The 25,498-nt window shown below is 32.0% G+C and overlaps 1 protein-coding gene across 4 annotated transcripts; it reads right to left on the bottom strand.

Moving 5' to 3' along the window:
• Positions 1-15: 15 nt before the first annotated feature.
• Positions 16-25,142, bottom strand: LOC134273135 (neuronal acetylcholine receptor subunit alpha-10-like). Of its 4 annotated transcripts, none has more exons than XM_062755311.1 (7): positions 24,921-25,142; positions 9,538-9,656; positions 8,866-9,017; positions 7,291-7,335; positions 2,089-2,198; positions 980-1,515; positions 16-771 (listed from the first exon to the last, which is right to left on the bottom strand). In XM_062755311.1, exons 2-7 carry the CDS (start codon positions 9,602-9,604, stop codon positions 212-214), a joined length of 1,470 nt encoding a protein of 489 aa, XP_062611295.1. In that variant the 5' UTR covers positions 9,605-9,656; positions 24,921-25,142; the 3' UTR covers positions 16-211. The 4 variants fall into 4 exon arrangements, with proteins under 4 accessions (XP_062611295.1, XP_062611299.1, XP_062611297.1 ...); XM_062755315.1 differs by lacking the exon at positions 24,921-25,142 and adding an exon at positions 24,473-24,493; XM_062755313.1 differs by lacking the exon at positions 24,921-25,142 and adding an exon at positions 16,830-16,936.
• Positions 25,143-25,498: the final 356 nt, after the last annotated feature.

The following is a 25,498-nucleotide window of genomic DNA, read 5'->3' as shown; positions in this document are numbered from 1 at the left end:
CCTAGTAATATTGTGCGGTTTTATTGTGTCAAACACAAGAGTGTTCACAGCATGAGTAATAAAAATACCAATAACACAATGTAGCATAAATTAAACTATTCGTTAATGTTTTCAATATGTTGGCAAAAAGAGCATATGTTGGGGAGACTTAAACCGTCCCCAACTTTCTGTTTTCAAAATGTTGGCAAAAATAGCACATGTAAGGAGTGATTTAAACCGTAGCTAACTTCCTTAATGGCAAGACAACAAGAATGTAGACGGACGCTACAATCATCCCCAGGAGAAAAATCACGAACAGAGAACGGTCAATTATCAATGCCACTTCCTTCCACTCGTCATGAATCTTTCTCTCCCTTTCACCCTCTTCATGTTTGTTAATAAGGCACTTCAGAGTTTCTAGTAATGCATGATTCACATCAGAGTTATCTTCCCTAAGTAACCTGTCGGTAGGGGCCGCCCCTTCTTTGTGTACTTCGTCATGGTGAATGACGGTCCCTTCGCCAAGATCGTGCACGATGCGACCGTTTGAGGTGGAGTGATTTCCAAAAGTGGAAGACGCTGGAATTCTGTCCCAATGTGGCGAACTATTAACGGACAATCCATTCCTTAAATGATGAAGCCTTATACACAAAATATTGGAAATTAAAAATAAGAGCTTGCGCATCCAATTCGGGACAGGGTACGCGTGACCTCGGAGGTGAAGGTTAGTCACGCCCACTGCACAGATAACAGAGAGAGAGGTGAAGGACATCGTGGTTATGAGATATACACCTGAAAGGAAACATACATTTCACCGTAAATGCTTTCATCATTAAAATGCACCTTGTCAACACTGAAATCTTGGGATGGAGAAATGTATCATTGGTTTTGTTGAATACAGTACATACAGAAAGTGTACATGAACAAATCAGATAGGTCAAATATTAAAATAGATCACGATTTTTAGCTGAACAAGAATGAATAAAAGAAAGAAACTTACCTAAAAGTGGTATAAAGAATGAGGTGGCGGGAGTGTTTTCAGCAATTAACAGCATGAAGACAGAGAGAGCTAACAGCACCGTAAGACCAAGGGTAACCTTTTCCCCAGAGTCAGGATTAACCCAGAACCCAAGTAAGGCCAGGCTAGACAACATGATGGAAGGGATGATGACGTTGTACATGAAGTAAATAGTCCTTCTACGCAAGTGTAACGTGATCGTCACATCCGGAAATGGCTCTGGGCAGCACGTGTAGTATACATTATTCCGAATTGCCTCTGTATTTATTATCTCCCATTCACCGTTTTCTACGAATCTAGACATGTCGATAGTGTTTGACCGATTGAGGACGTCCACTTGGAAGCCAGTGTAGGCCCAGGACCCCAGTTTTAGCTTACAAATCTGGTCGTCAAACGGAAAGTAGGTCATGTCCATCAGACAGGAACTTCTAAACTTGACGATTGGTGGCCAGAAGACGGTGCCATCGCTACCGACCATTGCCAAGGCCTCCATATACTTCTCGTTATGGTCACTAGCGCTGAAAAGGTAAGAATAATATTTTACAATACATGTATTTCATATAAAAGAGAAATTTTAAAATATCACTTTAGCTCTTGAATTACAAATGGCAAAAATCATGTCAAGCCTGATACACAATAAACATGTAGTGGTGCATGAGCATTTTTAGTGAAATGTTAATAAATTTATTACTGGATTATTCAAGATATAGAAGGTGCATATCCTTTACCAAAGGCTTAAGAAATAAAGAATTATTTGAATATGTTTAGTTCAGTAGAATCATTGTGCCTTTGATTTTGGTAAAATTCACAACATTAGAGTCAGTTTTACGAATTAGGTGTAAATGCCTGTAAATCTGTCGTTTGTTAATTAAAAAGAATAGCCAAAGGTAATATATATGTAATACTTTCTGCTTCAAATAACACAAATATATTATTCCTCATAAATTACCAAGATGTTTTTTAATCGATATGAAATTGTGCAAAGAGGCATGTACTAATCATACAGTGCATGTTCTATCAGTAACATGTTGAATCAATTGTTAAATACAAAACAAATAAAAGGAAAAGTAAGATTATAAATAGTAACGTACCTATTATACAGGACGATGTCGGGAAGCCATATTTTCCTGCATGGGATCCTCATGACTTCCAATCCATTGTATTCATTAGGATCCCAAACCAACTTCTCGTCCTTCCATTCCTAAATAGAAATAAAAGTGTCAAATACATATGGATGTAAGGTACTCCTCAAACAACTTGAATGTCTTAAGCTTCTTCTTTAGATTAAAATCAAAGAATCAACAATCTATATATAAACAGATATAAGCATATTACACAATTCCAATACATGTACGAATTTAGAACAATTATAATTTTCAGGATTAATTTCAGATGCATTCTGTAATTAACTTTCTTATCCATAAAGTTTTTTTAATCTATCTGAATTGGGAGCTTGCCTGAAATAGCTGTTTTGTAATGTTTCTTAATATAAAAGCTCCTTATTGGTTACAAGTAATTTGATTTAATCATTAAAAGGTGGACAAAAAGTTTAGCTGTACTGTTACGAAAAGAAGATCTTAAAGCTGACATGAATTCTTAAAAACGCAACATTTTCATCTATGTACCACCTGTTTCATACCAACTATACCCGTATTCCGCCATATTTCTTTCAGATACATTGTCTCATTGTAACGATATATACCCTAATGCGCTCGTTACACTTGAATGATTTTTCGGTTTGGGTATCGACTTGTGCACATCTCCGATGGTAAAGCATATGAGAACACATGAGGTGATCAAGACATTTCAAAAACAAAATAAACAACATAATAATCACATTTTTGAATTATTATTGATTTGAATCAAAAGAAAAAAAAAATGCAAGTTTGGAAGAGAAATTTAGATGCATGAGTACGTATTTTTACAGTGCGCCATTTTATGCAGAATAAACATGAAATAAAAAGCAGTAAATTTGCAAAAACATTTTGAAATTATATCATTTGAATGGAACAAAACAACCAACGTCTTTGATTTGCAGGTCCTATGCAATTGATGCATATCGAGAAAACGCCTCGAACGCTGTAAACGTACCCATACCTGGTAATAAGGTTACTGCATCGGTTCGAAGATGTGCACAAGTCAAGTGATATACACCCTAAATTCCATTTATTGAAATATGCATCACAAAAAAGAAATAAACTCCACAAAAGCTCAATAGTAAACACACTGCCATTACTCCGTACACACTAGGACGTTGATACACTTAGTCCGTGCTGATCAGATTTTGGTCAGGGAAAATATCAAAAGTAGAAAGAGAAGTTATTTGGTATTTGCGCGGCTGAAAGGGGTGTGTGTGTGGGGGGGGGGGGGGTATTATAACTGATGTTCATAAGCTATAATTGTGAATTGTTTACATGTAGTTCTAATATAAATTTTATACAAAGTCATGTATACAGTCTTATGTTGGTTTGCGTCGCAAAATTCATTTGTCAATTATAACTGATTATTTTAGTACTATAATCTCAAATCTAAACCAAGTAATTTCATGTACGGCAATAATTTACTTCAAATCTTAAAAGCAATTAACCAGAATACAAATTTCTATGTGTACATCTATACATTCTTTAACACATACACACACGGAGAAAGGTCATCCCCTGTTCAGATTGACTTTTAGGCATTTGATTTTTTGGATGGGGGGGGGGGTACAACAAAAATAATTGACATGACCGTTATTTAGATATTCTTGGAAGACAGACATTTCTGCCGAATTCAGTTTTGAGATTTTTTTTAAAATGTGTCACTCCGACCACAAAGTATGTGCATTTTGCGGAATGTAACTGTATTATAATTATGTAGTTACTGGAAGTATTTCGAGATTTCAGTACGTATCCCTGCCTGATATTCTAGGTATTTTTTTATATATATAATTAATTTCTGTAGGTGAATTTGGGAGATAATTTTAAAAGCTAGGGTAGGGATACTTGACACTGGTTGAATACGGATAATTATTATTTATTCTTTTGTATATTGAACTCTCTCTCTCTCATTCTGTCTGTAACCACCCGTTGGGGCAATGATAGATATAAAATCCTACGCACTTTGTGCTGTACCATTTATTATGCCTTAGGACAGATCAAGGATTTTTTTCAGGCGGGATGTCGAAACTTCATAAATTGAATAATAATTTTACTTTGGACAGGAAATTAACCCAAACGCCCAAATTGAAAGAGAAACTAGACGTACATGTATTATGAGCAATGAGCTCACTAAATGATACCCCCTGCCTCCCATATAGTTATAATGGCAAAGTCCATATTTCGGTAAACCCATACGTGTCAGATCAAAAAGTAAAATAGGAGGTGCATAATGGTAATATGTAAAAAAACTTGAGATTCTTTGAAAGTTTCATTAAATTTCTCTAAGTGGTATAAGAGGATTTGCGGACAAGAGATGGGTACCCCAAAGCGTAACAGACAGACGGACGGACTTAACGATTACTATATAAACTCCCACTTTTCAGGCGGGGGATATAATAAACGTGAAATATACATCACAGGAATGGGAACATTGGGAACTTTCTCGAATACCTTCTCAAACGTATGCGTCGAACTTGGACAACAGACAAGAGAATTTTTAAAAAGCTAGTTTTAGGTAGAATGTGGAATTCTCACGAGGAGTTTACTCTCTCTTCCTATATGCTTTTTCTTTATCATTGTACCAAAGAATCAAACTCGTTTATTATACCACACGCGTGATTTATAATGTTTTTGGCCATATCTTGAATATAGAGGTGAGCAGTTTGTCAGCGCAACTCCTCATAAACCGCTGCACGCAATTTCGTCAAACTTTGCAAATATTTAGGACACAATATGTATAGATGTGCATATTAGAAAGGAAATTACGATCCAATCTGTTTCAGACGTTTTTCTTACACTATTTTTATGAGAGTGTTATGCATGTTTTATTACCCCCCCCCCCCCCCCCTCATATCACGGGAAAAAATCTTCAAAAGGTGAATGATTCGTAATAATGCCTGCTTTTTTTTTATGAATTTGATGAAGTTAAACCATGTACGTAATCGTAAATTTTATTTACAACATGTACAGACAAGAAAAATGTTTATTTTTGAAAAAATTACTTGCATTTTTTTTTCAATCAACCCCACTGAGCTTTCAACCTTTGATATTTTCCCTGACCAAATAAAATGATCGGCATGGGCCACGTGTGTCCAAGCATCTTTTACTGTTGATTTAGCAATGGATTACATTAGTTCTGAGATGCATTTTTCAATAAAAGTAAAATAGGATATTTCTTTCGACGTGTGCACATCCCTGTAACGATAGCAGTAGTCAGGTAAATGTTTTTTATGACTGCGTTTGACGCGTTTTCTCGACCTGCACGGGTACATGTATGTATTCCGTGTTAGTTTATTTTCTATATTGCAGAAAATGCATTCAAAAATAATTTAATTCTCGGTAAAGTTCTATTTTTTGTTGAATTTTTACTTTTCAAACATGTATTTGGTCAGTTTATGGACTTCTAAAAACTATGCTATCGGAGATGTGTACATGTCGACAGCCAGGATAGAAAATCACTCAAGTGAAACAATTCTGCAAGGCTATATATAGCAGGTACGGGTAGCCAAAAATCTTCGATAAAATATGGCGGAATCAAACAAATATGTCGGACAAGGGCGTACAGGAATGTAGTAAGTCGTACAAAGATGAAAACTGATGCCTTTTTAAGAGTTCATGTCAGCTTTAATATGCATTAGTAAGATGTCCTGTTGTCAACCTGTACTTCTCATACAATTTTATCCTAATTTCAATATGACTTGGTACACATAGACATGCAATATTTCTTATCCGTTCTTTATGTTGACAAAGGTTTTCGATTCATGCAAATTGCTAGTCCAACAATAATCTGGCACAATGCCAAGAAGACTTGATTTCAAAGTAGACAATATTTAGGCACATAACTTCTTTATATCGTTTTTTTTTTTGACCAACGGTTTTGCAGTAGTCACAAATTACAGCAATTTTTGTTCATAATAAGTATCCTATACGAAAATTATTTTTTTATTTTTATTTAAGGGGGCCGACTATAGTTTTTTTGTGTGAAAACTACAATAGCGAAACTCTTCATTTTTATACCATATATAACTTACATTAACTTCAGTGTACATGCAAAGTTTGGGGAAAACCTACCGTCCAGGTATTTTTAAGGGACCGTCTCAAAATACAGGTACATTTACTATAGGATTATATAGGAAAATGCCAATTTTTAGCACTTGAAAGCAAATTACACAAATACTACAATAGACATTTTCTTCAAACTATAGTATTTGATGAGTAATACTATATTATACAACATATGTAAGAAACACAAAATTCTACCGCCTTGTTACCAGAGGGGACATCTCAAAATGAAAAAAAAATGGCAAATTTTACTATTTTTATAGAGTATTACTAAACATGACGTACACGATGGATTCACATGAAAACATTTTAAAAAATATTGGAGATATTCTCAAATTTCTATGTTTTAAATTTCAAGAGCGTATGTTCATTATTGTTTTCTTTAATAATATTTTTATTACCACTTTCTTTAAGAGCTACAGATTATCATAACGTCAAAAACACACTGCAACGACGTCAACCTACCTATCAATTGCAAAATCGGTTAAAAAATCAGTTATATCAAATTGTAATTACATTTTTATACCTATAATTTCTTAATTTTGTTTACTTGTATTTATTAAGCGAAAAAAGTTGCATTAAAACAGTAAATACGCTTCATTTTACTAAGATGCGCGAAATATTGCGCAATGGAAACTATAGTCGGCCCCCTTAAAAGGTGCTGAAATAACATTTCTATGAAATTCAGAATAAGGCTACTCATCCTTTTTGGTTTAATTTCAACAGGACTTTGTAGAGAAGTACAATGAAAGGTGTCATATTAACTACAATTTGAAAATTATATAAATTCATCCAAACGTTACCCATACTTCAGTTTTGGTTGAATGTTTGAAAGCAGAACCCTGTTTTTTTTGACAAAATTCATTTCGATGAGCGTTGTTGCAATATTAAATTTCCTTCGAGTCCTTAAAATATGAGAGGCGTTTGGTAAAGAATTTTACAAAAAATCCATTTGTAGTAATGTTATGAATAACATCAAAATCTAATGAGAAGCAGCGTTTTGAATGCAAACCTGATAAGGAAGTATTAGGACTTAACCTACGTTAAGGCGCATGGATTTAACCCTTACAAAAATCTCCTAGATTAACCTACCTGATCGAGCCAAACGTTGGTGGTCAAGACTTGATTCTTTTCATCCTGAAAAATATCACAGAATTTTAAAATCTCGATGATGACCATTTTTTGTACATGTCATAATTTCTCTAAACAGTACGAGGGGTGATCAAAAAGTTCGCGAACTAATTGAATAACTTTCAATAAAGAAATGATATAGGGATTCAGTGTTGGAAATTTTTCAAAGTAGTCCTCTCTGATTTTAACGCGCATCTGCAACCATTCTGCCCATGACATGCTCCTTGGCGTTCTGTCACAGAGGCTTGAAATTTTTTCCGACTCTTATATTTCTTACCATGCAAGTTAGTTTTTACAACAGAAACCGTCTATTTGTCAGAAATGGCCTAATCTCGGCAATCGTATGGGTTGATATTGATATCTTTTTGGAGAATGAGCATGGTGACCATCAAAACCCAAGTCCTCTGACTTTTTAGCGTCGTTTATTTCAAATGGATAAAGTATGGGTGCCTTAAATTTATCATATCTGATATGTATAAAGTCTAACGTAAACGATATATTAGGGATTTGATAATTATATTATTGTAAAGATATTTATTTATTTTTCTAACTGTAAGTTGGCGATCTTTCATATCAAATTGCTTAACAAAGGACACGTCTCTTTCCCAGTTTGCTTTCACTAGGCAACAGAACAAACATCATTTTTAAACATCTCCCTTCCTTCACTTAAACAATCAATCCAGTTAATGACAAAATTTCTGGCAAGTCTTTTGTCTTCATAAACCATGTACAAATTATTATAAACTTTTGCAAAGGAATTTCCAAGACAAACGTGTAACTTTACAGCCGTTTGATTCTCAAATTTATACGACTGAGTCAATCATTTTTTGTCACAAGTGATCTAACTAATGACGTCATTTTCACATTGTGACGTCACAAACAGAGGCAAAACGTACTATCACATATGCTATTTATAGAACATGTGTACGACTCTATGTGTGCCAATTTTCATTCTGATCTGAATTGTGGTTTTTTTAAATATAGAGATAAATCGCGAACTTTTTTTTATCACCCCTCGTATTTTCAAATTATTGTTCAATCGTCAACTTCCCTTGGTGGCAGCAATGTGCCTTCATCCACTGCTTAGGGGATTTTATTTCTTATCTGATTCTATAAGCGAGATTATCCTCTACGTTGTACAATTTTTAAAAAAACGAGATAAATTATTGACAAAAAGTTTCTGTACAAAATATCAGCAGTCTCGTTTAAAGTCACCATTTCGTACAAGTTCTATAGTCGATACAACGACCTTGTCAGCAAACACAATTTATCATTAAGTCAAATACTGACTGATAGTAAGATTATTGTATACCCAGGGATTTTACCGTTATTTCCCGATCATGACAAGACCATACAGGGGATGCTCACTTCTCCATGGCACCTGATCCCAACTCTGATATTTTGGAATTCGGTGTTTGCTCAACTGCAATTTTGTATTGTTAATGAACTTTTGAGCTTGGATACTGTTCGTTATTTCCATAAATATCAGTAAATCCTAAATTGAAATATACTTTACACTCAAAATGTTAACCTTACCACGTCAAAAATTTGTGTAAGGGTAATTCCCACAGACACTCTGACCGGATGGGACGCATTATATACGGGTCTTGTATCTTTGCTATATCCGGTCATCAATGCGTCAAGCAGTCTCTGTTCGTCTGTTTTGGTGACATTGAGGGCTGCAACCCCTAATGAAAAATATCTTTATCAAATACGTAGTTTCTTTAAGCAATATTATTTTTGTAACCAATCATTTTAACATGTCTTTGAACATATTAATTAGTGATTTTGTCACATATGCTGCTAAAACATTTTTAAATAACATGTAACTCCAACAAGAAAGCTATAATTGCAGAAAATTCCAACAATAAAGCATCTTGCACTTAGAAAATAGTATTTAGAACTTTTAATATACGTTTGTTACAGTCAACCATACTTAATTTCGACCATGCCTTTACCAACGGCCAAAATCATTTGAAAAAGAATAGTTTTATTTAATAATTTAAATCTACATCATTTTGAAAAATAATTATGCAAATTCCTCATGTTAAAAGGTATGAAATCTTATTGTAGTTCTATGACACCATTCTCACCTCTACCGACTGGCAGATAACTGGTCAATAAATACATATATTCAATAGTTATATCAGGAGGAGATGATTTTAAAGCTATCATTTGTAAATATATAATTTATACTTTTGACCATACCTTTTATCTCAAGAAGAGATATATGTAAAAGAACATATAAGGCAAAGAACAGTAAGTCACGTGACATCCTTGCTACGCGTGCGTAAAGTCATGGTTCGTCACTCTAGGTCTTTCACGATCTGAAAAATACAGCAAACTAATATTGATTAAAACAAAATTCTGTATGTTATCTCTCCAGCAAGATGTATTATCAACCCTAAAATAAATAAACTTCGGTTGCAGGCATTATTGAAACATTATGCATTTATTTATTAGTGGGATTATAGAAATTGGTATCATACGATTTGGAAATAACTGAAAATTGATTTCCAAGAGATTACAAAATAAGATAAAACATTAGAAAAAATAATTTAAGCAATATTTAAATGCAATAGTCTGAAACTATTTAATCATGATCCGTTGTGGTATATACGATTTAATCGTAAACGGTTGTAATTCTTTGTCACATTGCAAAGTGGTTAATTCTTCTCTCTTTCATTCAATTAAGGAGAAATTACTCAGCGAAATTTTTTTGCAACTGAGAAAAAATTCCATTTCCATGTATGAATAATTTGATTAGATCACAAGAACCTAAGGCTCGAGTGAGCTTCTCTGATCTGAGAATAGAATACGTCTGTGTATCTGTCTCTTGTGTGCCGTCTTTAAACTTTAACATCTTTAATTTTTTCTCAAAAAACTACTAATCACTGAAATTTGACATAAAGTATCCGTACGTGATCATATTTACAGCTTGATCTATTTATTGCATCATTTTTAATAGTGGGGAGAATAAGTGAAAATTAATGACATCTTTAAAAAAAAGTCTACTCAAATACCAATGAAACAGAAAAGATAAAACTTAAATGTAAAGATTTATTTCATAATGAAAATTTGAATTAAATCCCGTGATTTAATATTGTTCAAATCCTTACGTAATTGTTGGTTGTACTTTTACAATAGAATATATAAAAATAATTGTGAGAACAGTAAAGCATTGTTTAGTCGTATTTATATAGACGCACCTAGTAGTATAAGCCGAAATTTGTTCCATTCATGACCCCCAGGGGGTAGGGTGGGATGATGTTCCTCAATGGATGATTTTATCTGTTAACAGTTTACTCCTTTGCTCACAAATTGTTTTATTGTTTATAGATAATCAATGTATCTCAAAACTGCATTTACCCTTGATAACTAGGTTATCTTTGAAATTTTTGAGGTCATCTTAACTTTTGTAAAAAAGTGCTTTTTGCCATTATGTTTCAAGTATTTTTTTCTTCCCATACAAAAAATGTTTACCTTAATTTTTTGAATACTTCATCTGTTTATAGAAAAAAAAAATAAACATTTCATACGTCAAGACTTATTCTAAATATGAAACAAAAAAGTTCAGTCAGTTTAGTCTTAATTTGTGTAAACTTTTATAAAATACTATTGAAATGGTTTAAAAATTACAGATTTTTTGTTTTCACTTCAGTTATAAGATTCTTGATGAATTTAAAACTTCCGTCTTTGATAGGTACAATGCATTTCATCATACTGACAAAATGATAACTTAATGCGAATTGTGAAGGAGTCTTTACCCTGAATTTAACATTGATTCATCCTGAACATTAATTATGCTCTAATTGATACCATGCTCAAATTGATACCACTTTGGGGATTAATACAAAGTGAAAGAAAATTCTCTTTGAAATTCTGAATCATTGCAAACATTTTGTGGGAGGAAGGAATTCTATTGTGAAGAACTTACAATAATGATTAAGCATAACAATGGTTTGTGTTTTGAACTGTAAACAACTAATTTTGATAGGAATCTTCGTATTCTAAAATTTTCTTGAATTATTCCACTTACGCTTCTATAGTAACCCAATATGACCAAAAGTAAAGTGAAAGAAGTCTTTTGGGATTGTTAATAAAGTCAACTGTAATTAATTGGCCTTTTAGCAGAGGTCATTAGGAACTTAAACTGAGTTTGAGAAATTCCTATACGGGCATAATTATAAATCAGAAGCGGAAAACCAGTGCATAGTTGATCTGGTAAACGAATTTCTGGGCATTACACAAAGAATTACACAGAACATTACACAAGGCACAGAAATTGAAGAATGTTCATTGGATTTCAACATTATTTAAGAAAATATCATCCTCATCTTGCTCTCACAAGGTTAAATGTAGATGCTTTTATTTGAATATATTAATCTTACTAAAGAGTAATATGATGGCAAGGCTAGATTTTACTAAAGGAAACTTTTGTTTCCGATTGACCAAAGCTACGCTGATTAAAAGAAGCTGTTAATGTTTTTAACTTCAAACACAATGAACAAAGAAATGATATCTAATACCGTATTCATAACTTGAAGCTTAATCCTCTTTATTCTGTTTCATACCTCAATTGGATATTTTACAAAAAAAAAAGACGTTAATGGTAACGTAACAACAAAGCATTACGATAAACGTGATGACTTTAACTTTTCAATGGTCAACTCCCATTACACTTGTAGCAATTACCTCTTATCACTTGCATAGAGAATACTAGTTGATATCTCTTTGATTCGATTTTAATGTACATGTATGAAATGTGGAAATATTGGACATTATTCAAACTCGAAAGTCTCTAAAACTCAGACGTGGGATTAGGTTTCATAAAGGAGTAAGCATTCCTTGTCGACCGGTCACACCTGCCTTGAGTTCCTTGTCATGGTCGGGAATTTTTTTAAAAAATCCTCTAACAATTCAATGTGTGAATAATGGCCTATTAAGCAATTCATATGAAAATGATAGATTGTACCTGCTGACAAGGTCATTGTATCGACCACAAAACTTGCCAAAATGATGACTTTTAGTGAGACTGTTGGTATCCTTGGTTCATCAACGAATTGGTCAATTGTTTGCTAGTTTTAGAAACGGTTCATAGAATATTTTCTTGTGTATCGACTCAATTATAAGACATTAACCCCATTTGCAACTGTTTAGTGTATGTTACACAAGTTAGGAAAGTTGACGATAGAAAAGTTCAAAGTCATCACGTTTATTATAAAATTTGTTGTAGGTTACCATTTACAGTGTACGTTTTCTTCCTAGTAAAATATTCAAATATGAGATAGATATGCAATACTCTGTGAAGTCTACTATTTCAATTTCACTGTGATAAATCATGTCGACAAAGAAATGGAAATGACCATTGTTGATAGGCAATTTCTTCGATAGTTCTTAAATATGTGTCTTGTTTTCTTGATCTCATATAAAGGTTTTTGAATACATTAGCTTATATGAATATAGTAATCGGTCTCCATGCACATAACGAAGCGGAATTAGTCCCATAGGAATTTTAAAAGATACATAGTTATTGTCAATCAAAAAAAAAATCCGTATAAATCGTTTTTTTTTCAACAAAATGATTTTTTTCAATGACAAATAACCTAAACCTACAAATTTCATTAATAAAAAAAACGAGAAACTTTTCTTGGTGTATAAAGGCAACTTATATATATATATATACAATTTACCTATATATATATATATATATATATATATATATATATATATATATATATATATATATATATATAGTTGGGATTTTTAAAGGATAAAAATTTAGTTATGGCCCAAATCTAGCTGAAATATATGGAGATATCTAACAGTATTCAAGCTCAAAAGGCAATATTAAAATCAGGAGCAGAGCAAACACGGACCTCTAATACATCAGAGGTTGGGATCAGGTGCCATGGAAAAGTGAGCATCCCCTGTTGACCTGTCACAACCGCTAATTGCACATTATATAAATAATGACCTCGCAATTAGAATGAAAATGTCGTAGCCGTTTGACTTAATAATAGATTGCATTTGCTGACAAGGTCAAAGTGTCGATCATAGCAATGTTCTCGGTTTTTAGCTAAGTTCCCGTTTTAAACAGTAATATCCCTTTTAGTTGTTTCCCGGTTTTAGCTACGCAGATTATGCGACTTTTCGGCTTATTTGCTATGTTCTTTTGGGAAGGAGCCCAGCCCAGTCATTAGCAGAGGATTTTTTTGTACAATCTATCTGCCACTAATCAAATCCTTGTCGTTTTGTTATGGTGTCAGAAAAGGTGGCACGTTACTAAATTGCCCCTAGATTTTAAGATTCACAACGTCTAGTTTCAATACCACAGGAGAACCGACAATGAAAGGGTACGGAATGAAATAAAATGAAAATTAAGCATAATGTTTGTAATAGACACGTTTTCTCGTTTGATCCACCTAAATGAATTCATATTACTAGTGCTTATTGCCCAGTGCGCTGTGTTAATAAGATAATTCTTTATTCATCCGTGTGTTAAAATGCGACCATATGTATAGTATTGTTAATGTTCAGGCACTTTGATATCGCCCGTTCCTGCGAATTTTTGACGCTACATCTTTAAATCACTTTGATGTCGTAATTTAGGTACATTTTTACAGTACATGAAGTGGATTATTTATGATGGTTTAACCATTATATCGACATGTTTTGTCGAAGAATTAAATCACTCAAAGCAGGGTGTAGTGTATTAATTACTGCTTGTGGCTACTGTAGAAAATATTGCAATTCCTAATGAATGCCTGGCAAATTCCCTTGGCAATAATATAATATGGAGAAAAAAAAACAAATTATGCTCGTGTACAGAAATCTAACATATTCCGAACAAAAACAACCCAGAAAAAATATCATAATTTGTATTTACCCATTAAAATTCCTTTATTGTTAAACACCTTTTTATCTTTTAAATTATTCATTATTAGCATTTGTACATTTTGTTTTTAATTGTATCTCCATCAAAAATATAACATTAAGCTATTACGATTTTAATGTAATATATATTGAATTCCCCTTTTTTCAAAAGGGATGTAAATTTTAAAATGCCATTTCGTGAAATAAAAGATTTTGTTTTATCAATTTTCAATGCACTAAAAGTACTTCAAAAACAGCCACATTAAAATGTAGACATCTTTCATGAAATTAAACTTTTGAATTTTCGACCAAACTTGTATGAAAATTTAATAGAAATTTTCTTCTTTGGTTAAATCAAGCACGTTTTGAATATTATTTTTTCAAAAATGTCATATCATTTAAGTTATTAAAAATTATTTTTGTATCAAATGTTAATTAAATCATTCCATTTCTTATTTTTCTTTTACATACCTTTTGATTAAAAAGCATGTCCGTTTCCATCAATAACTGAATACGAATTGTGAAACCCCATTAAATACCTGATGGACGCAGCGCTTTTGAAAAACTTCCAAAAATACCAGAATAAAAACACATAAAGGTTCACTTTGTCCTCAAATCAAACAAATAAATAAAAGCCATATTATCATCTGTCTCTTAAATCCATTGCAAAAAACAATACACGGACGGTCGAGGGGTGAAATATTAAAGATATACAGGGGTGGTCCCAATGCCAATTATCCTTTTTAAAATAAAGCAGGTGTAGTTTATTAGGTAATTATTTGCAACCGATACTCATGATATACAGACATATGTCTCGTTAATCAGATCGACAAATTGCTTCGGACGAATATGCACGAGACAAGTCCATGACGTCACGATGGAATCCAAAATCACGTGATATGAGAGATTCTGTGCAGTGCTCCGCGTGTCAACATTCCATTTTCTTCCTTGATTTAAAAGCGTGAATTCTTGCTATGAAGAGTATCGACTATGGTTTTATTTGATTTCGGAAATACGATTATTTTTGTCAATTACTTTATAAAGCCAGAGAATATTGGACGTGTCAAAAGCTGTTCTCGTTTTAAATGAAATGTTGCTAAGGGACATCTAGCATGGAATTGTATCTGGAATCTTGTTTAAGTTATTGAGGACAAAAAAAAACTTAATAGCATTAATACCTCTTATTATCTTAAATTAAAACCTTGTTTCTTAAATAGAAACACAGCATGCATTATATTATATAAATACGGTCCTCAGATAACTTTAACAATAAAAAATCTTTTTCCATGCGATTTATTTTTTTTTTATTCAAAGTATAACTTTCTATTATAAAACTTTGTCATTTTAGAAATTTCTTGATTAACTCTTTTCGTCGAATGTGTATCATTTTTTTTTCTTCTTTTTGGAAGTTTTTTTTAGTCAGACACATATTGTTATAACAACGATTATAATATTAATGTTATATGCCATTGTCCAATTACCAAAGCCAAGACTTCTAAACAAGCAGCAAAACACATGTACCTTGGCAAAAAAGCAACAGTTACTGGTCATTATATGAACAACAGAACAAACTTATATCATCGAAACATGATCATGAACACCAAAAAAGTAATCGCAAATCAAGGTGAGAATATTGTGTAGGTATAAATATATGTTAAATGTTTGATTTTGTGTTTGTAACAGTGTCTGAAATAAAACAAAATATAAGCATCTAATTTAACCTCATGTTTATATAGTCTCTATTAATTTATCAAAATGCTGGGAAAACGGGGATGTGAATTTGAAAGAAGAATTGATCATCATTTTGCATTCGCATCAAGATGTGTTTTTTTTTTAATCATATGATATATATTTTTTGTTATTTTATATACAAGTAAATTAAATCGAATAATGTTATAATAACTTTAAGGTGTTTATTTTCTGTTTCTCAAAATAGAATCAAATCAGTGAAACCTTTTCACACCTCGTCACGTGGGTATTCCTGTTTCTTGTCACAGAGAACTTATTAAGACAATGGCGATGGTATCTGCTGAGAGTGCGATGTTTATTTATTTTATCTGACATGTAATCTTGCCCCTGCACAGATAATACATTCTGTTTACACTCGTACTCTCCGGCCAGTATAAGCTGAGAATAATATAACGAAGCATTGGATTATTATTTTTTATATGCTAGAAAAACTTTTTAGTCGTATCTAGAACATTTTTATACGACTAACATAAAACCATCAGTGGTATATCTTTTAATACCTGAATCGTCAATTCATTATTTTAAAAAAGACAACTTTTAACGGTTTTGCAAACTAGTTTCATTTGAAAATTGTTAATTTATCCTTTAAAAGTGATTTTGACAATTTACAGAATGATAAATATTGCAGTCTTATTAAAAGACAATTAATACACCAATTATAAACTGAAATCAGTTTCTTTTTTAAAAATGTTCAAGCAGTTAAAAGTTTCCAGTTATGTAGCATTAATTTTTTAATATTCAGAATTATACTATCTACTGAATATGCAAAAGTTTATAATCTATTTCAAGTATATATGTCCATTGGGACTCGAAGTTTTTAAAACTATCTTGAACATTTCTCTAAACTATTCTAAATAAAATAAGAAAAGACCTACCCCATCGTTATGTTTTTTATCCAAAGATTGAACGCGGTCCTAATTCGGACCGTACTTTTGTTTACTAATTGGAATTCACGACCGGCGAGGCACCACGGAAATTATTATAAGTAATTGTTAGTTTTAAGCTACACGTGCTCTTTAACCACGATTGATGTTTAGATAGAAACAAAGCGAAGACTATACGGACATTAGAACCATCAAAAGATTATGAGGAATTTATCAAAAGTTTTATCTAAACGTTTACCAATGCAGATTTTTGTCTTGATATGCAAATACAACAGACAGAAGTATAAATATTGCGATTCACAAAATGGTTTGAATCGGTAGATTTATTAAAGAGGAGGATCAAGTTACACTGTATAGATAAATGGCCGATCAATGTTCTAATCAGGAGGTCTAACTAACGCTTTAATCAGTGTCATTGATAAGCTTGTATTCGAACATTATCTTCTTCTGTTTATGATGCGTCTTTTTTTTTTTTTTTTTTTTTTTTTTAGAATTATCATGATATGATTTAATTACCTTTTATTATGTAGCTGATAGCAAATTTCTTAATGCTAAAAAAGTATCTTTGTAAACAAAAAATATAAATTAAAGTTATATGAGTCGCTGACTGATGATCAGATTAACTGAATGATACCAACCATTTTATACTGATATAATACTTTAAATTATACAAAGACTTTAAATTACAGGTAACAGTTATAGAATTGAAGAAAACCAAATTAAGCTTGAAATCATCTATGTCAATATTTTCATTATTTAATTCTTTTATGGGTATTCTTTCTTTATGGTTATTTACCATTATATGTTTGATTTTTTCATCCTCTTGTACCTGAAGCTGAATATTTTTTTTTTCTATATCTATATTATATGTCAAGTTTTCTTTGTAATGAATTATGCATTAGATCCTTTATATATTAATTACACATGTAATCAATTTCGTATTTCATGAGAATTTAGTTTAAAAAAATTGTTTATTAAATGTTATACTTTTTTAATTCGTATATTTATATGTATATTTAAAAAAACATTATTTATTATATCGGCATTGCGTTAAAAAACTCTTTGTATTATATTAGGGATTTAAAAAAATGATAAAGAATCATGGATCTCTTAAAGCTGTAAAAGGATCAAGTGCCATTGAAGAGTAAACATCCCTTAGTCCTATAATTATATAACAATGAAACATATGGAGATAACGAACAGTATTCAAGATCAAAAATCCAATGCAAAATAGGAGCAGAGCAAACACAGACCTCTAAAACGTCAAAGGTGGGATCAGGTGCCATGGAGGAGTGGAAATCCCCTGCCGACCTGGTCACACTCGCCGACATGATTGGGAAATAACGAAAAAATCCGTTGTAAATTTAATGTATAAATAATGGACTAACTATAAGTATGAAAAACGTCAATCAGCATTTGTCTCAATGATAAATTGTATTTGATGACAAGGTCATTGTATCGTCCATAGAACTTAGGAAATGATGACTTTAAAGGAGACTGCATATATTTTTGTTTCATCAACTTGTTTGTCAGTAATTTACCTCGTTTTAGAAATTGTGCATACGTAGATCATGCTCTTGTATCGAATCAACTGAGATACATAAACTCCGTATGCAGGTGATAAAAATATATTGCTGCAAATGTAAGGAATGTTAACGATAGAAAAGTTAAAGTCATTGCGTTTATCAAAGAGGTTGGTAGTTAGATTATCATTAAAGTCTTTTTCAAGTAAAATATCCAAATATGAAACACATGTAACCAACTCTGTGGTATCTTTCATTTCAAGCTCACCAGGATGTATCGTGTGGACATAAGAATGGAGATTACAACTGTTAACTGACAATACATCGTCGATATATCTAAATGTCGCGTTGAAGGCCACAAAAAGTGTTTTCTTCTTTTCACGCATTTAAGTTTGCACAAATTCTATTCATATGAATACAAAAATAGGTCTGCTAATAACGGGGCGCAATTCATACACATGAGAATACCAATATATTGTTGGAAGACCTGGTCTCCAAAAACAATATAGATATTGTCAATCAGAAACTCAAGTATCTTTTTGATGTCGACTTCAGAGTACATGTGTGTACAATCAGAATGATTTTAACAAAATAGTTTTGCAAAACGGTCAGTGAGAAGGGAAGTAAATTTATGAGTACAATAATATCTAGTATAATAAATGTAAAAAATAAGACTTAGATGAGTCCTCTAAACTGATCAGGTATACGAAATAATTTTTTTTTTCAAAATTAACATATTACGGGTTGCCTGAAATTAGTTTGAAACATATCACTTAAAATTCATCGAACTTAAAGTTACCTATTGAGATGTTTAGTCACTTTAACAATTCCGTCACTTTATTTGCAAACTAACTCATTATTACAAAGTAACATATTATTACGACTATTGCATTAATTATCTCTTAATATTAATCTTCATATTAAATCAAAGTATGGATCTTAATAAATAGCAAGATATGTTTTATAAAGGGTTGAAAAAGTCAAATGTGTTGTTATCGATCCTAGAAGCTGTGTATTAATTCTAAATACACTTTAACCCAACACATTATAATCACTGAGAAAAATAAAATAATCTTAATGTCTCCAAAACTTAGTGATAGAAACCAGTGATGAACTCTAAGCTGTTTCCTAACTACTCCAAACTCTTATTTTTATCGATTGCTTTTCTCATTGAGAGAATTGCTTCTTCAAGTGGACCCAACAGAGTTGTTCATCTTTTCCTTTAATCTGAGAAATGGTATATAAATTAATACATCGTGTACAAACAGCTGAACAAACAGATTTGTTTACACACTGAACAGAATTACCGAGATTGTTCTACTTTAACAAATTAGCGGAAATGAAGAGGATCTGAATACCGAAATTGAAATGCCTGTTGCATTTCGGTGTCTATCTACAATTAAGCACATGTATTTAGAAATCTGCACTGCTTTAATAACATGATGATATTTATGCTATAATAGTGATATAATCAAAGTGGCAAATTTTTGTAAGTTTGTATAGACAGATACATATTTTTATTCTCCTATAAGATATACTCGTAACGGTTAATATTTCAAATTAAAGAACTCAAAGGGTATGCGATATTTTTATACTCGGATGTAGTACTGGCTTTTAAGAAGGAATTGCAGCCTAACAACTAATCTATATAACTGAGTTGATGACTTCAGTTTTTCCATAGTCAACTTCCATTATCTATTTCATATTCTATTTAACTAGCATCTGCATAATTATGATTATCCCAACCCAGTCTAACTAATGAGCATGATCTGAGTGTGATGAATCATAGAACCGTTACAGTATACTGAAAAATATGTTGATGTCACCCACAGCATTTTTTAAATTTTATAGTTTTGCCCTTGACCTTGCTTACGAATAAATCTTACTTAAGTTCAAATTCTAACTGACTTATTCTCAAATAATTGTGAAACCATTTTAAAAATGATTTATTAATTTTGACATCTGAGTCAATTGCCCCCCCCCCCCCCAGATACATAGTGCACGTAATAGGTAAACAGGGAATGGTTATATGACAAATGCTCCACCCATTTGATAGCCACCCAACTAACGCTATCCCGCCATTTCAATGGCAATATTTTTTTCTCCGATAAAATCTCCTGCATCCAAAACATTCTAAGCGCCTCGGGTCGTTTGCATTAATTGCTATATTCTTAAATTCCAAGGCATAATCTACTAATTAATACTATCCTTAGCTAAGAATTGTTAAACATATTTATTATGGTTACATGTATAAGCAAAATAACTAGAGCATCTAAATAAGTTAGATATGTGCTGAAGGAATTTTCAAAGTCTATACTTAAAAAAAATCTTAGAAGTTTTTAAAAAGTCTGGTGTTTCTAGTTGTCCAAATTTAAGAAAAGAAAGCTTTTGTTATCGTCATCTTTTTCAAACAATTTTAGGTGAATTAAAGCACATAATATCCTTAGTAGCTTAAGAATGTTAAGCTTCATGCTGAGGAATATTAGCAATACCGTCTTGCGTATATGCCATGATGATTTTTGTTTTGTTTTGATCGCTGCTTATCAATCTGTCTATATTAACTCTATTTTCAGCCAAATATATTCTTAGATATTTTGGGAAATGGTCATCACAGATTAGCAATTACTTTTATCTCTTTGTTATTATTAGGATGAGATATAAATGCCAGTCATCTACAATTCATTAAGACAGCCTTGTTTCATTTCCCATCCCTGATACAAGATAACTATTATCTCCAGTCTCAAGTGTCAATTTGCTCATTGGAACCATTTAAAATAAATTGAAGAACATTTTTACTTTCCAGCATTCCCATGAACAAAACGTGTCTGCCAGCTTGATAATTTTAAAAATAGCAGGACTCTTCTGGTATACTAGTAGTTTAAGTCAAGGTCAGGGCATCTGGAATATTAAGTATATGTATATCATATATTTACATTAACATTACCCTTAACATATACTATTTAATTAATAGAGTACTATGGGTGATCCACTAATTTAATATAATTCCTTTGTTAAAATAACTCTGATTCTACACAAAGGTACTCTGAAGATGCTGGAGTTCTTGACAACATTTATATTCCTATGAAGCAAAATGACACATATGGAGATAACCAGTAGTATTGAATATCAAAAGTCCATAAAACAATACAAAATACATGTAGGAGAAGAGCAAACACGGACCTCCAAAACATCAGAGGTGGGATCAGGTGCCATGGAGGAGTGAGCATCCCCTACCGACCGGTCACGCTGTGTGCTCCTTGTCATGATCGGGAAAAAGCTGAAAAATCCTTATCAATTAGAAAAAGTATTAAAATCTCTTACATTATATAAACATTTGCAGATTCCTTCAATTCGTTGTTCTTGTCAATATTTTCACACTTACCATACCTTAATGTGAGGAAGGATCGTGCTGATGATTAAATGTCGTTACCGTCTTGAGTATAGTCCGTTACCATCTACTGCTTTCAACACTAGATTATAACGTGTCAACATTAATGCAACTGTCGGCCAAATATATTCTGATATTTTCTGGGTATTGGTCAGCATACATTAGCAATTACTCTTATCTCCTTGTTACTCCTAGGATGATAACATACATGTCAATCATCTACAGCTCATTAGTAAAGCAGAGCTTCTTCTCCTATCCCTGATACAAGATATCCAATGTCATCACTTCAAAGTGTGTCTATTTGCTCACTTAAAGGTCAAACTTCTCAATATTCTATATATAATGGAATCTACAAGTTATACTCTTCTATAATCCCATTAGCAAGACATGTCTACCAACTTAGAGGCACCTGGGATAATATGCATTAAAGTTTAAAGTTAAGGACAGTTCATCTTAAAATTAAGAATTCTCATATTTTTAACTGAAACGACTATTAAGATATCAGTTATATAATGAAGCATTTTAGGAAATCACCAATTTTAACTATTTCTATTAACTTATTCTATTAAATTAAAGTCCAGGCTCTTTGATATAATTAACAGCTGCTCTTTCAATAAAAATGGAAATATTTGGTCATTTGCAAAATTATTCTGTCGAGTAAAAACATTCTGATTGTAAAATCAAGCACTTTGAAATTGATATTAAAAAGATGTTTGAGTCACTGGTCAATTGCAAACTTATTTTCTTAAAAAAATTTTTGAATGTACATACAAGTACTTTGTAGTGGATATTAAAAAGATGTTTGAGTTTGAGATTGACAATATCTATGTGGATTTTAGAGACCAGGTCCTTCAGCAATCTCTTGGAATTCCAATGGATATCAATTGCGTCCCGTTATTAGCGGACATATTGTATTCATATGAAGCAGAACTTGTCGAAAATCTTAACCTTGAAAAGAAGAAATCACTTGCTATGGTCTTCAACTCGACATTTAGATACATCGACGACGTATTGTTAATTAACAATGGTTATTTCCATTATTATGTCGAAACGATATATCCCAAAAATCTTGAAATGAAAGATGTTACAGAGTCTGACACATCTGTTTCATATTTAGTTATTTTATTTGAAAACGTTGTTAATGGTTATCAAACACCCTGCTTTATGCTTTATGATAAACGCGTTGATTATTATGCAGTAGGTAATGGCACCTGATCCCATTTCTATGTAGGGGGGTCATGTTTGCTCTGCTCCAATTTTGTATTGTTGAATGGACTCTTCAATCAAAGTAAGTTCTTCGAAACACATCGGAAAATATTAAAATTTGGAGATTTATAAGTCAATGTTTAGGTAATGAAAAAGATCTTGCATTGGGACCGACCACATTAATAAAAGATACTTAACATGTCAGAAAATGCAGGACCTTTCTATAATGTAGACAAACAACCCCTCAAAACTTGATTCTTTAAATGATAGATGCAAAGAGGTTTATATCAACAAACTGCTGTTTTCTTGCCACTAGTAAAGATCTAGAAATACAATAAGTGTGAACGCTTACGCTTTTTTATGTTTACGTTTAATATTATCAGTTATGTTTACATTCAAAGACTCCCAATAATTTCAATATTTACAACAATCAAATTGCATTTAAATTTATATTCAGATTAAAAAAGGGTCATTGATATGAGAGAGAGAGAGAGATCTTTTTAGTTAAAAATTGCCTTGAGCGTTTCTTTTGAAGAAACTTCTTATCTTTCTCAGCAAATAACACACATTTTGGTACTTGCCAATCAGATATAAATTTGGAACTTTTAGAATTTCTATACTAAATTAACTAAAATTTGTATAGAGTCTGACACTTTTGTTTCATACTTGGATATTTTACTTGAAAAAGATTATAATGGTAATCTAACAACCAAGCTATATGATAAACGTGATGACTTTAACTTTCCCAAAGTCAACTTACCTTACTTATGCAGCAATATACCTTCATCACCTGCATACGGAGTACATATATCTCAGTTTATTCGATATGCAAGAGCATGCTCTACATATGAACAATTTCTAAAACGGGGTAAATTATTGAAAAGCAAGTTGTTGAAACAAGAATATCAGGAGTCTCGTTTAAAATCATCATTTCGTAAGTTCTATGGTCGATACAATGACCTTGTCAGCAAGTACAGTTTATCATTAAGTCAAATGCTGACTGACGCTTTACATACCAATTGTTAGTCCATTATTTATACACAATTGACGACAGATTTTTCCGCTATTTCCCGATGAAGACAAGGAGCACACGGCAGGTGTGACCGGTCAGCAGGGGATGCTCACTCCTTCATGGCACCTGATCCTAACTCTGATGTTTCGGAGGTCCGTGTTTGCTCTGCTCCTATTTTGTATTGCTTTAAGGACTTTGATATTGAATAATGTTCGTTATCTCCATATCTTTCTTCATGAATATATATAGTGCATTTCTTTTCGAAAAGACTTCATATATTTAGAGAAATGGCTTTGACGTTAACAGCGCTAGTATTCTAGATTATATTTATGCCAATTTGTTTAGTAGACAACATATTTAAAACAGACGTTAATTTTGCGTAAGCTTTTTATCTAAAAGGAGTTTTTTGCTAAGGCAAAATATGAGTTATAACCAACATAGTGTGTCAAACTGCAATATTGTATTTAGAAACGTGATCATAAAAGAAAACAACTTGAAAATATACCTCAAAAATGTAAGAACGGCTCCTTTAAATGAAAAAAAAATCAACTTTAAAATTATTCGAGAATAAATAAAAAAAACAGATTCCGAACCGGTTTTGACTCTTAGCGAAAATTTCAGAATACAGAATGAAAAAAAAAAGACTGGTGTTAATTTCATCTTTCTTTAAATTTAACCCTTTCTATATTCCTCAAACTGGATTTATATTTAACTTAAGATATTAATGCTCAGATTCTAGTAAAACAATACGTTTTGTTTCTGGCAAAGGACGAAATAAATAAAATCGGCAATTAATAATCAAAACATGAATCTATATGGTAAACACCGCTTTTAATTGAATTATTCACTTTATCAAGTATCTTCATCTACTGATCTAATTCTAAATAATAAAACTCTTAAGAAGATGAATTCTTTAAAAAAAAATATAAAGATAAAATTAAAAAAAAACTTACAGATTCCGGTCACCTGGCGTCACATGGTCCAATTAATGGAGAGCTGGATCGAACGTAATAAAAGGCCGTTACTGAATTAGGCGGTAGCACCAGATGTTGCTGTCACAAAATAAAAAAAAATATAATGAACCAAACGCCTATACACTATATAAATTAAAAACGTTTTATTGCCTTAATCGGTCATCAAGTTTACAGCTTATATTTCAAGAAAACTGTCAGAATTTTCTGTAAGATATAATCTCCCAAGGCGTTGTTAAGCACACAGCGTTAGCGATGTGAGAATGTGCCAGTTTGTATTAGGGATAACTATCTGTTTCTTTTGAATTAATTTTTTGCTTTATTTTTTACATAAACAACGAAGGAAGGTTCAAGTATACAAAATATACACTAAAATCAACATGGCAGTGGTAGTTGTCGCTTAAGATACATTCCCTGAATTGGAAGAAGGGAGTAGCTAGACCCAAATCGTGCCGCAGGGTTAGTGACACGTTTTTGAGACATGCTTTAATTGGGTCCTTTTTGCATTTCATTGTCCAATAAATCAATCACAATATGCATACAAACTGAATAAACGTTTA

This window comes from Saccostrea cucullata, unplaced genomic scaffold (assembly GCF_032062105.1).
Source record: "Saccostrea cucullata isolate Sc308-1 unplaced genomic scaffold, CSIRO_AGI_Scuc_v1 ctg668, whole genome shotgun sequence".
Classification (NCBI taxonomy): domain Eukaryota; kingdom Metazoa; phylum Mollusca; class Bivalvia; order Ostreida; family Ostreidae; genus Saccostrea; species Saccostrea cuccullata.
The sequence above is the reverse complement of the archived record's forward strand: the minus strand, read 5'-3'. Positions and strand labels throughout refer to the sequence as shown.